The 14,042-nt window shown below is 34.1% G+C and overlaps 2 protein-coding genes across 4 annotated transcripts; both read right to left on the reverse strand.

Annotated features, from left to right (window-relative positions):
* Positions 1-12: 12 nt before the first annotated feature.
* Positions 13-6,896, reverse strand: LOC107687605 (R3H and coiled-coil domain-containing protein 1-like). Of its 3 annotated transcripts, none has more exons than XM_016485015.1 (8): positions 6,843-6,896; positions 5,867-6,032; positions 4,978-5,115; positions 3,551-4,037; positions 2,076-2,248; positions 1,924-1,994; positions 1,730-1,825; positions 13-884 (listed from the first exon to the last, which is right to left on the reverse strand). In XM_016485015.1, exons 4-8 carry the CDS (start codon positions 3,965-3,967, stop codon positions 766-768), a joined length of 876 nt encoding a protein of 291 aa, XP_016340501.1. In that variant the 5' UTR covers positions 3,968-4,037; positions 4,978-5,115; positions 5,867-6,032; positions 6,843-6,896; the 3' UTR covers positions 13-765. The 3 variants fall into 3 exon arrangements, with proteins under 3 accessions (XP_016340501.1, XP_016340493.1, XP_016340484.1); XM_016485007.1 differs by lacking the exon at positions 6,843-6,896 and adding an exon at positions 6,413-6,479; XM_016484998.1 differs by lacking the exon at positions 6,843-6,896 and adding an exon at positions 6,336-6,479.
* Positions 6,897-9,036: 2,140 nt separating this feature from the next.
* Positions 9,037-12,763, reverse strand: LOC107687624 (golgin subfamily A member 7-like). Its single transcript, XM_016485025.1, has 6 exons — positions 12,669-12,763; positions 10,992-11,114; positions 10,710-10,862; positions 10,524-10,625; positions 9,544-9,600; positions 9,037-9,442 (listed from the first exon to the last, which is right to left on the reverse strand). The coding sequence occupies exons 1-5, from the start codon at positions 12,675-12,677 to the stop codon at positions 9,556-9,558; spliced, it is 432 nt and encodes a 143-aa protein (XP_016340511.1). The 5' UTR covers positions 12,678-12,763; the 3' UTR covers positions 9,037-9,442; positions 9,544-9,555.
* Positions 12,764-14,042: the final 1,279 nt, after the last annotated feature.

Genomic DNA, 14,042 nt, shown 5'->3' on the forward strand with positions numbered 1-14,042 from the left:
AATTTTAAAACATCAGAGCAGAAATAAGTATGAGTGTTTTTTTTAAACAAATCAACTGACAAATAAGTCAAATATAATAACTAGAAAACAAATCCATCATGTAAAAACAGAATTATTCCTATTTAGCATGCCAATAATACTACTGTATTTTAAACAATACAAATATATAGTATGCCAAAAATGTCATTTAGGCTCCATTCCCATCTCAAATGAAACAAGCTGAACATGAAGACATGAATGCAACTGAGAAACAACAAGAACTTCCTATGACACGCAGTCTAGTTCATTTAATCATTAGATTCAATATTATGATCCTGGATGACCCATTTTCAGGAAATCCAATGAGCAAAAGATCTGTATTAAAAAAGACTTAAGTTAATAAAAAGGATCTCTTGGCTGGACCAGATGATGGGCTTGTTAGTATGGAGAAACCGAGCAGGAGAAAAGCAGCAAGGCTGTTTCCTGCTAAAGACGAAAGAACAAAAGTCCTCTGAATGCTTACCAAAACTCACCCAGGAAATAATCACATGCTCACTTAACATACTATTGGCTTGTTTCCTAAAACAGTACAGAACTCAACAAATTAAAACTGGAAACTTGGGAGACCACATATATTTCATGTGCTGGAGAATTTCCACTTCCTCTGCAGCTAAAATAAAGCTTTACAGCATCTTCATACCAGGTCTGGGTGGTGTAGTAGTTAATGTCATTTTCCCGGTGTAGTATTAACTGAAGTGAAAGACTGTGACGAGGAACTTTATTTATTCAGTTGAAGTTGTTTCTCATTTCAAAGCGTCTCCCGCTCAAGCCCAGCGCTCTGGTCACCATCCTGCGAGCCACCACTGTGTCCGTACGCGGCCTTTCCTTCACCGGCTGAATGAACTCTGTATGGATGACATATCACACTTGTTTAAAATCAGTATATTACTGACATTATACAGATCAGTGACATAGCGTTTGTATGAATCTATTAAAAATATAAAAGTATTAAAAATGTCACAAACATACAATGACCTTAGTACCTCTTCTGTCATGATCTGATATTAATTTCTCAATTGACCCTTCGCAAAAACCCACCCCCCTTAGTTACTGTTGCTACACAACTGAGTCAGCGTCAATAAATCTCTTATAACAGATGTAATATCAGATACTATAATTTGAACTTTTGACAAGGCACTGTAAAATGTCATGTGGCGTTACAAAAGATTTCTATTTCAAATAAAAGCTGTTCTTTTCAACTTTATATTCAAAGAATCCTGAAAAAAATATCACATATTACAAAAAATTATTAATGTGCACAACTGTTTTCAACATTGATAATAATAATAAATGTTTCTTGAGCCGCAAATCAGCATATTAGAATGATTTCTGAAGGATCATGTGACACTGAAGCCTTGAGTAATGTTGCTGAAAATTCAGTTTTTGCATCACAAGAATAAATTACGCTTTAAAAAATATTCAAACAGAATAAATTGATTTAATATTCAAATAGAATAAGTTATTTTAAATTGTAATAATTGTTTTTTTTACAATATTACTGTTTTAACTGCATTTTTTTTTTTTTTAAATAAATGCAGCCTTTAAATTATATGAAACCAACATTTACAAAAAGAGTACATTTTAAAAGACCTTCTCAGGTGTTTAAACCATTTTCTTTTTATTGTGGACACTAATGCCTTCTAATGGGACACCATCTTTCTGAAAAGAGTTTTTTCTGTGGCTTTCATACCTGCATGTCTGGCCGCTTTCCACTTTGCTTTCTGGCTCCCCTCCAGCAGCGCGCGGGTCTTCAGTATGGGATGTTTAATGGAGAGTGCCTGTGTAGCTGAACAGAGCCAAAAATGGGTTTGTCAAACATAAGAAAACAAATCATGATAATTCTTGATTCAAGAATGGAAAAAATACTGCCTTATGAAAAGATACCTGCCAACTGACTTGAAAATACACCGAGAGCATGAGTGTTATCCACCCACTTGATCTTCATCCCCCCTTCACTGGAAACAGAAGCAGACAACTGTCACTTTGTAGATCTGTATCACTACTTTTTCTGTCACAATATAGAGGTGACTTATCACCTGTAGTCAGCAAAGGCATCAAGGAGATCATCTGTTTTAAACATGGCAGGAAAGCTGTAGATCTCGATGATGTGGCCGAACTCCTGCGGGTCAAGCCAGATGTTTGCATAGGCGGGGAAATCACTGCAGGTGTTGAGTATGGTGATGTCCCCATGTCTGAGTTCGGCTTTGATCTAACGACCAAGAAGAATGAATGACAACGTGTGAGAACAGACAGAATAAAGTTGACGGTAAATATGGTAAGAGATGCATTGGGTCTCATTCACTAACCGTGCATACGAACGTTTTCATAATCAAGTCAGGATTCATCAAAAGGTTTTGTACTAACATGTATTCTAAATTTACAAAAAGGTTTAGGAAAAACTGAAACCACACATACACAAAATCACATACTCTGGGTAGCCTTATAAATTTTACACAAATATATTTCATCTCTATACTACCATATTTTCCAGAATATAAATATAAGTCCTGTTAAATTATCATCTGAATGCGCTGCAACTTCTATAATGCAACATCAAGGAAGCAAAACATGAATTTTGGATTTGTGCTGAATAAGAGAGGTAGCCAAGTGAGCCAAAGTTTTGTTTTTGCTTTAAATAAATTTGTTTAGGTTTGGCATTTATAGTAAATTTTGTTTATAATTAATGCCACTATGATATGTGTTTGTTTTATACTTCTACTTTTTATTTCTGTTCTGAATATCATTAAATTTAAAGGATTTATTGTGGAGTGAAAGAAACTAAATTACATGTTTATAGTGTTTATGTTTTTGTCAATGTTTCGTATCATTTACTGTTATTTTACATTATTTCTGAATTTAATAATGAAATGTGACTTACACACTGATGCAACTTACCTGTTTTTTTTTTTATTATTTTGACCAGTGTTATTTTAGTATTGCGATACTATTATAGTTTTTAATTATATTTAGAATTTGTTTTTAATTTTATATAATTAACTACTTTTAACTTTAAAGTTGTATTAATTTTGTTGTTTGGTTAATTTTTTTTGTATAAGTCTGCTTAGTTTTTATTCATTTTTATTTAGAATTAGTACATAGTTAATTGTAATTTTTTTAATATTTCATATTTCAGTTAGCCATTATATTATTTTTTTAAGTGTCAATTTTTTGTTTTAGTTAACTATAGTAGCTACAGACAGATTCAACTTATTTTCCACACCTGGCATTACTTGAGAAGTGCTTTAGACAGCGTCACGTTTGCTGAGAGTTATGTAAGGCTGTAGAGGAGAGTTGTACGGAAAGCTCTTACATGGAGATGGTTTGGGCGTTTTATTCAAATAACTAACCTTGGGCCCACATTCACTCATTTAGAATACTCAAGATTCATTAACATTAGATCAAGGTCAAGAATAAATTCATGTGTTGTGAATCAGGTGGACATTCTCCTGTGCGTATAAATTCCAATAATCCATGCAATTATTAGTGAATGAGACCCATTAAATTAGGATACCTCAGAGAGCAAACTTTCATCAACGTCCTGCTGCTGGAGTGTGGCATCAGTGGGAAGGAACGTGTTGTTGGCACATTTTTCATCTGTTTCGTCATCTAACGTCAAAGAGGTGAAGAAAGACACAGTCTGGTCCCAGGCTGGAGGCCACGGTGACGGACCAGACCTTGAAAGCTGCACAAACTCCTCATCGCCCAGTGCCTGGCCAGTGCTGTCCACCTCTGGCTTCTGACTGGCTACAAGAGGTTCCTTAGTAACGTCAGAGCAGGATTCCACAGATGATTCCTTAAGATTTGGATGTTCCAGAACTATCTTATGTCTCATAGCATGCGGAACGTAAATAGCTTTTTCTGGCCGTCTGGCTCTCTGTCTGCTGTTGAAGCTGGGCTCCAGTGAGCGTGTGTTGCTGTTGCTCTCCATGACTCTGTCCCGACTGCGTGCTCGCCCATGGGAACTGCCCTCCACATCTCTCTGGTCTTCTTCTGGCAACCTGTCAGATGCACCACACACTGCTGGGTTACTTGCAAATTGTAGTTTGTTACTGATTCCAAATTACATGACAAAAATTGTAGTTAGTAAAGTAATCCTTTACAATACACATTTTAGGTAATATAATCAGACTACTTTTTGATTATGTTTAGATTACTTTTGACCTAACTAATGTTTATCACATCGAATTTAAATTAGGGTTGCAACAAGGCAGAATTAGATAAATAATTAAAAATGTAACATTTAAATCATTTTAAAATAACAACAATCAAATAAAACACTTACTAAAAAAAATATGAAATATTTTATTCGTTTGCTTGTCGTGTCCATTAACCAACGAATGTGCAAATGTGTTAATTAACTTAATGTGTTAAATAACTTAATACCTTAAAATCTCAGGTGGTACTTCAAGTAAATATATTTCTGGCTCACAAAAGAAATAACCTGATTTTTTTTTCTTTCAATTTTACTGTGTTTGAAAGCCTTCCAAAGACATAGTAATACATGGTTAAATAACCCACTGAGTGATTATTCAAATAAAAATTAAGGTGTTCATTAGTAGTTGATGTAATGTTGTTGAAACGCTGAAAAAAATTTAAATGGTCAGATGCTGTGTGCCCTCTCAATTCTCTGTGTAATAATAGCCACCTGACTAGTGACTAGTCTTCGTGTGAATGTTTGCAAAACTGGAAGACTTTCTTAACGTATATAAGCGGTAGCCTATTTAAGAAAAGAAATCTTAAAAGATTAAAAAGAAGAATTAAGGAGATTCAATAAATTAGGAATAATTTATTGCTATTGTGTGAATAATCTGTAATCAATAAAAAAGTAACTGTAGTCTGATTACGAGTATTTTAAAATCTAATTACAATTTCTTTATTTTTGGAACCACAATGATGAGACACTAAAACTCTGGCAGCTCTGAGCTCTGGCAGCTTTACCTGAGGTCTGAACAGCACACTACAACTCTGCGTGCGCAGCCCTCGCCCACGGAGAAGGTGCTGAGGTTGGGATGATTCGCGCAGGTTTGGTGAATCAGGAAGCGAAGTCGGCTCGGGACAGGTGGGAAGAGTAGAATGCTACAGATCAGAACATTTAAATTAGACAATATGGCAGGAAGCCCAAAGTACACATGCATAAGAGCCTGATAAACATACATACATACACACAGACACACTGTATATGCAAAATTCATTGACACTATGTTAGGGTTGTTGTCAAGGCATTGCAGTTGCTAGGGTGTTCTGAGTGTTTCTAGCATGCTGCTATGCAATTGCTATGGGGGTTTGAGTGTTTTTTTAATCTGTTGCTAAGTGGTTTTTAATGTTTTGAAGTGTTGTTTTGTCATGCTGCTATGCAGTTTAAGGGGTGCCAAGTGTTTTTAGTGTGCTAATTTGAAGTTCCTAAGAGGTTTTTCAATGATTTTAGCATGATGCTATGCAGTTGCTAGGGTGTTTTGAGTGTTGCCATGCAGTTTCTAGGGTATTAGAGCGATTTGGTCGTTGCTATGCTGTTTTGGGTGTTTTTAACATTCAGGCTGCTTTATGCATGTGGCTATGCTGTTGCATAGGGGGTTTTGTGTATTTTTAGCATGCTGCTATGTAATTGCCAAGGGGTTTTGAGTGTTTTAACATGTTGCTGTGCAGTTGCTAGGGTGTTCTGGGTGGGTGTTTATCAGCCCAAGTGGTCCTCATGTCCCTGTATGACCATGAACTACTTGTTCAAGTATCTATCATGAGCAACAGTATTGTCAAACATTTCTAATAACGTTGGTGAATATTATTAAGGAAGGCTGCCAGTGTCCCTTCTTCAGATATGTGATGAAATGACCTTTTTTGCTCATTTCTCTGTTGAAACTCATCCAGCTCCTCGAGGACTGTATGGATGAATTCAGTCTCTTGTTTGGGGAGGTAACAGCCATTGACACAAGGAAGAGCCAGGGTGTTAGAGGACGACGACCTTTATCCACGGAGACTTAGAGGAGATACTTCAGTCTCTACACAGAAAAAAAAGAAACATTATAGGGCGGATCAGAAACTTACAGGCCAAACGTCACATAACAGCAATATAAAGCTCTGCGCTTGTGTTCACTGCGGCAAACTAAAGGCAGACATTTTATCATTAATTCACATACAGCTTTCCAAAATAAACCCTAAAATTAAGGCACTTGTTTTATTGTCGCCTGCTCAAGTATGACTCAAATACAAACAACTAACGGTATATCAGGGGACTTGAATGACATTAAACATCTGAGCGTGAATCTAACCCATAACCGCTTGAACATTAGCAACTAGCTTACCTTAGCACACCACTCTCACTCAATAACATTAAACGCGTTTCAGGACGCGACTGGACAGTGGACAAATGAACTCATACCACTCTAAAGAGACATTTAAACACGAGGAAACCCCAGTTTAAATGACAACCCAAGACAGCCGCAAACGTCTTCTTCTTCTTCTTTAAATTTTATTGGCGGTTGGCAAACCAACTGAAAGGTGCATTTACCGCCACCTACTGGACTGGAGTGTGGGCAGTACTTTGAAACAGCCGCGAACACCGTAACAACACTACATTTAACTTATATTTATTTGACGTTATATATACGTACAAGTGTATGTATGTATGTATATCTTGTATTTTTGTATTGAAGTTTTATACTTTCCTCCCCCTGGCAACTGTTTTTTGTTTGTTGTAATGTGTCCTTCTATCTTTTTCTTTTCTTATTTTAATGTTTTTTATTGCGTGTTATTGTTCCTTGAATAAAAAAAACAAAACAAAACAAAACAAAACTACATTTAACTGGCACCTTTGACGTCATGACGATTTCCGGTGTGAAGGTTTTAGTCGCCTCTAGCGGTCAGGGGTGCAACTACAGTAGAGTCGTCATATTAACTCAAAATCTCTGGAGAGAAATTATTCATCATTTATTGATTCTATCTAATTCTTCTTCCCCCCCCCCCTCTTTTAAATTTTCCGTTTTAATTTGTACTGTGCGTCATATTTAATACAGTGAGTATAGCCATCTAAATGTCATGTAAATTAATTTGCGATCCATGCTTGTGAGGACAAAGCACCTTTCAGTCAGTTATTCCATATATGAGACACATAATTACACAAGTTACTAAACACTGTCAATGTATAATTGACTAAAATGTTGAAATCCTGAGAGAGTTTGACCATGCCATTGCTGTTTTCGTGTTTATTATTGTTTGTTCTGATGCAGGGATTCTCAAACATTTTGTAAGTCAAACTCATAGACTGTATGGTCAACCCCTTTGAGTTAAAATATTTGAAGTCCTCTAAGACTTGAAGTTACGGTTCTCTGATGTCAGTTAATGGTCAAGTGCAGGTAAACTAAACAAATAAAATACTTCAAATTTGGGTGTTTTATTTTGTTTTTATTTTAAAATAATTTCATTTCAATTAAAAAATTAATTACTTCTTAGCTTTTCATCAACTCATAAACCCCCTGCAGGTCTTTAGTTTGGGAAACCACGGAGTAACTTAATCTTTATCACATTTCATAATGTTGATAAAAAATGAATGGAATATATTTAACTTTTTTTAATAAAAAATCTTTTTATGGCAAAAAATCCAAATCTTTAAACAAGTTAGGTCAAAAGTAATCCAAAAGTAACCCAAGTCAGAATACATGACCTAAAATCAGTAATCTATTTTACATTACTAGTTTTCATCATGCAATTTCAGATTACAGTCGACAATTTTTAAGTAATCTACCCAGCACTCTGTGTGTGTGTATATATATATATGTATTAGTGTTGTCAAATGATTAATTGTGATTAATCACATCCAAAATAATTTTTTTCTTTTACATAATATATGTGTGTGTACTGTGTAATTTATTATACATTTATAAATACACACATACATGTATGCATTTAAGAAAAATGTTTTGTTTATATAATTACATTATATAATACAAATTATATATGAATATAAATATATATATATCCATGTAAATATTTTATTTTTACAATATATACATGTATGTTTGTGTATTTATATATACATAATAAATAACAGTACACATACATATATTATGTAAACAAAAACGTTTATTCAATGTAATTAATTTGTTCAAGAAAACACTTTATTGTACGATACAGTTTAAATAAGTGTCAAAAGATTTTCAAAAAAGACATTATGATACAACACTGATAAAAAGATTTACGCAAAAGACAAGTCAAACTGACAGCAGTCTGAAATACAAGCTGGAGATGCAATATTAAATGCAAGCCATGCCTTTTAAGGATTTATGGCATTTGTGTGCAATAAGGATTATATTGCAGACCCCAATAAAAGTACAGTAGTTGATTGGTAAATATAGTGTTAAAACAGCATGGAAGAAAACACAAACTGTTTTTGTAAAGGGGAGTGGAATAGAACAGCGACTTAAAGTAACTAAACTGATTATTACATAAAATCATTAAATATAACAAACTGTAATTCTCAGTCTCAAATTTCCACAAAAACTGAAGCTTCATGAATGTTATGACCGTTTTAACAAGCACTAATTGGAGCAGATTTCTCAAAAACAATTTTTTTTTGAAAAAAGAACACAGTCACAAAAGATCTGAATAATCAAGATTCAACTGTATTGTGACTGATCATTGTTCACTTAATCCATACTTCCCATTCAAGACAAGTACACACAGAAAACAAGAGAAGGGAACGCACTGGAGCTGCAATATAAAATTACATGGCACAACTCAGATTAAGTAAGACATTGGAAAGCTGTTAACTGAGGGAAAGCTGGTTTGGAGAGTTTCACTAAGATACATAATATAACCACTCTCTCCCTCTGTAAAAAAAAACAAAAACAAATGAATGGATCGGTGGTCTGGAAATAAAGGTATACTATCTACATTTAAAGCAATAGGGTTGTGATATCATGAGATGGAGAAGCAGGTTCTGAATCCAGCAGGCCAATAATCACGATCCAAACATGATCCTGCAGGAAAAATCTCAAAAACAATTTTTTACTGTAAGAACACAGTCACAAAAGATCTGAATAATCAAGATTCAACTGTATTGTGACTGATCATTGTTCACTTAATCCATACTTCCCATTCAAGACAAGTACACACAGAAAACAAGAGAAGGGAACGCACTGGAGCTGCAATATAAAATTACATGGCACAACTCAGATTAAGTAAGACATTGGAAAGCTGTTAACTGAGGGAAAGCTGGTTTGGAGAGTTTCACTAAGATACATAATATAACCACTCTCTCCCTCTGTAAAAAAAAACAAAAACAAATGAATGGATCGGTGGTCTGGAAATAAAGGTATACTATCTACATTTAAAGCAATAGGGTTGTGATATCATGAGATGGAGAAGCAGGTTCTGAATCCAGCAGGCCAATAATCACGATCCAAACATGATCCTGCAGGAAAAAATAAAATATTGCACTTCATTATTTCAAGATGATTATCCAACGCACTAAATACATTGGATATCATCATATTTAGATCAAAAAGGACTTACCTTTGGTGTGTTTTATCTTGAACCAATACTTCTATCCTCAAAAATAATGATCTCCACCTTTGAAAACTCAAGTTAAGGAAATGAACTGCCGTAAGACTATGAAAGGTTTTTTTTGTTTTTTTTTTACATTTCAAAAGTTTGGGATAAGATTTTTGAAATGTTTTTGAAAAGTCTCTAAAACTCACCAAGGCTGAATTATTTATGTTCAAAAATACAGTAAAAACAGTAATAATGAAAAATAATTAAATTATTAAGCAATAAAAAAAATAATGAAATTTTATTACAATTAAATAAGCATCATTAAAAGCAGCATCATTACTTCAGTCATCAGTGTCACATGATCCATCAGAAATCATTCTCAAGAAACATTTCTTATTAACAATTGAGCTGCTTAACATGATGTTTCCACATGATATATTTCTCCTCTTTCCTACTACTTGTTTCACTTCTGTTTCAGTTTTTATAACCATTTCTTACTACGTGTAAGTTGTTTTTTAATGTGTGTTTGGCAGTGTTATTTTTTAGGATTACTGATAAACTACTGTCATTTGATTTGTATTAGTTATTTATTTTAATTTTAGTTAAATTATGTCTGAATTTATTACGTCTGTATAGGTCTTTTGTTAAGTTTTAGTTTTATTTAATTTGAGTTATTTTAATACTTCAACAAACTAAATGGAAATGAAATAATATATATATAGAGAATTTATAAATGTGTGTATATATATATATATATTACATACATACATACGGAACCAGCACTATATGCATTTTCTTCATGATTCTTTAATAAAAGTCTAAAAGAGCAGCACTTATTTGAAATAGAAGGTAATAATTTCTTTAAAAACAAATCTTACTGACCCAACACTTTTGCACGGTAGTGTATGTTTCTAAGAATGTTAAAAGTAGCAATTCTGACAGGTCAGAAAACTCTTGTTTCACCAGGGGACAGAAAGACTCGCATGATGTAGGAAGGATACAACCCTGAGGCCCCTCTCTATGGGATCAGTCAGGAGAAGACCAAGAGGAGCGTAGATCTTCTCATTCTGCTCCTGGATGTACTTGGCAATCTTTTTCAGCACCTGAATGAATTCAACACAACAGTGAAATCCACATGGACAATGTGATGTTGATGATATCTAGTGCCTATCACTCTGTCAACTCACTTTCTCATAGTGGGTCTCCATGCAGAGGAAGATTGTGTACGCAGTGAGACAGGCCAGACAGCCCTCCAGATATGACCTGCCGCCCAACTTTTCCGCCTCTGCATAGAGATTATTCAGGGTCTGTACGGTCTCCTCAAACTGCTGCTTTTCAATCTGTACCAACAAAACAATTATCTGTATTCAGACAGAATCCATTTGCCAAAGCTTTAGATATATTTGACATCTGTAAATACAGATCAGTGGTAAATGGTTCCTTTGTGTTTGCTATGGATCTCCACACACCCTGCTCTCCAGCTCTGCCGGGAACTTGGTCTGGAACTTGCAGATAGTTCCAGAGCTGTAGTCTCTCTGAACGAAAACCTTGGAGGCGACGGCTGCTTGCCGCAGGTCCTGCAAGCTGTGCGTCTGGAGAGAAAACCAGAGTATGGGTTATTAAAAACCAATACTTCTGTCCTCAAAAACAGTGAGCTCCATCTTTAAAAACTCAGGTTAAGCAAATGAAGTGCTTTAAAACCCCGAAAGCGTTTTTTCCCTGCGATACAGACATCCAAGTTGAAGTCACTCACCTACAAGATAATCTATGAAATATTCAATTTTAACACTCAGCCAATAACTGATAAGTATGATTTTCCATGTCAACATAATATGGAAAGTATTATATTTTTTTATATAAAAAAAAACAGCAAAACATTTATCTACTACAACATGCACTACAGTTCAAAAGGGTGTTCAGTGCTTTTGAAATAAGTCTCTTATTTTGCTATTTTTTTAATATAAAAACAGCAAAACATTTATCTACACACTACAAACGCTTTTGAAATAAGTCTTTTATGTTCACGAATGATACTTAAAACAATAACATTATTAATAATACATTATTGTGAAATATTATAACAATTTAAAATAACTTGTTTCTATTTGAATGCTTTTTAAAATGTAATTTATTCCTGTGATGTCAAAGCTGAATTTTCAGCATCATTACTCCAGTCTTCAGTGTCACATGATCCTTCAGAAATCATTCTGATATGCTGATTTGCCGCTCAATAAACTTTTTTTTTTAATTATCATCAAAGCTGGTTATTAAAAACACAGGAAATCATACCCGCCAATAACTGATAAGTATGATTTTCCATCATGTCAACATAATATGGAAAGTATTATATTTTTTTATATTAAAAAAAACAGCAAAACATTTATCTACTACAACATGCACTACAGTTCAAAAGGGTGTTCAGTGCTTTTGAAATAAGTCTCTTATTTTGCTATTTTTTTAATATAAAAACAGCAAAACATTTATCTACACACTACAAACGCTTTTGAAATAAGTCTTTTATGTTCACGAATGATACTTAAAACAATAACATTATTAATAATACATTATTGTGAAATATTATAACAATTTAAAATAACTTGTTTCTATTTGAATGCTTTTTAAAATGTAATTTATTCCTGTGATGTCAAAGCTGAATTTTCAGCATCATTACTCCAGTCTTCAGTGTCACATGATCCTTCAGAAATCATTCTGATATGCTGATTTGCCGCTCAATAAACTTTTTTTTTTAATTATCATCAAAGCTGGTTATTAAAAACACAGGAAATCATACCCATATACACAGAAACTACACTCACAACGCCCTTGTAGCATCATAAAACGACTGAAATCTGATGACAACATGAAGCTCGTTTTAAACATGACAGCTGGTTTCAGATTTATATGAGTATACTGACAGGGAAAGTAAGGATCTCAATGTTAAAGTTAGTCATCGACGTCGATATTTATCTTTGACGACCACTGGAGAAACGCTAACATGTCAAATAGTAACGGTCTTAGAAGTACACGTGCGTATTATTCAGATAGTTGGAGAGCGAAACATTGATTATAACGCATCATTTCAGACGCCCACCTTTGTCAGTGAACAAGAAGGAAAGTGTAATTAAATTTTGTTTTTATTCACGTACCTCCGCCATAGTGGCGGCCGCTCCTCTTCCTGTTATTCGACCTCCTGTCCTCTACAAAACACAGTCCGGTAGGAACCTTTGCCTTTATTCATCAGTTCCGCTGCTACACCAAATCAAATTATTTTATTCCATTTTTCTTTTTCTTTCATCACCGTACGGGTGAAGTATTGTGAATTAAATTATTTGGTGAAAATAATTTAATTGCCATTGCCAGCTCACTGCTATTTCGTTTTAAACGGGTCAACATACAGTATAGGAAAGATGTGTAAATAATAATAATAATAACAAAAAAATAATAATTAATTTGCAGTTTCTAAAGGGATTTAGTTGTTTTGCATGTAATTTGAATGTAAAACAGACATGATCTCACTACATACTTACCATAGTAATGATGCATTTGTTTGCCAGCATTTAGAAAATAGCATCACAACATTTCGGAGAGGAGGACATTGTGTTCCCACATGAGAAAAGGACACAGCCTAGTCCAGCTTACTAAGAGTGAACATTTATTTATTTAGAGTGAACAAGAGTGATGTTTACTCACTTTGATCACAGAAGCATTTGTGATACTGAGCGAAACCTAAAGGAGAAAATGTTAATGCCTAAAACAGTACTCTCTCCTTGTCCCAATCTGTGTTTTGAAATCATACTTTGATGACTTACACAGGGTGACATACAACAGAGAAGTCTTCTTGATCGAGAAAGCAAGGAATCACCCTTATTTTACAGCAGTGGTTCAGTCAGCCTTACATGATAAATGATACATCAGTGAGATCATTCATTCCTAAAGTTTTCACCATCACTCAGTTCCTTAGACGGCACTGGATAAACTCAGTATGGACATAAAATAAGCTTGTGGTCCACCTTGACAGGCTGTGAGATCTGTAAAACTGTCAGATCAAGAATATTTTGTAAAAATAGCATGTTGTGCAATGATGTTTCCATTTTATAGGTGTATTTCTGAGTCAAGTTTGCTGTAAGTGCACTTCATCTGCAGTTTAACAGGCAAGAGCGTTTGTTTAAAAGGTTGTTTGATTCACACATGAGCGTTTTTGATCAGTTTCAAATGAGGAAACTCCAGCACTGTAATTAAGACCAGTATTGAAAAGCATTTGTAAACATTCTTGTCTGTGAAACAATGTTTTTTTCATTAATCCATGCCCCTCTAGTTTTGTTGCAGCTTATTAATCAGTTCTTAAATATTCTTTTTTTTTTTTCATTACATGCATCAATTTAATCTGGACCAGTGTTGTTTTAGTATCATTTATATACTGTTAATTTTTGTTAATATATATTTTTTTGGGGGGTGGGGGTTAATATATTTTTTGTTTATTTTTTATTTTAGTTTAAGTTGTAGTAAGTTTGTGTTTTTGA

This window comes from Sinocyclocheilus anshuiensis, unplaced genomic scaffold (genome assembly GCF_001515605.1).
Source record: "Sinocyclocheilus anshuiensis isolate Anshui unplaced genomic scaffold, SAMN03320099.WGS_v1.1 scaffold205, whole genome shotgun sequence".
NCBI lineage: Eukaryota > Metazoa > Chordata > Actinopteri > Cypriniformes > Cyprinidae > Sinocyclocheilus > Sinocyclocheilus anshuiensis.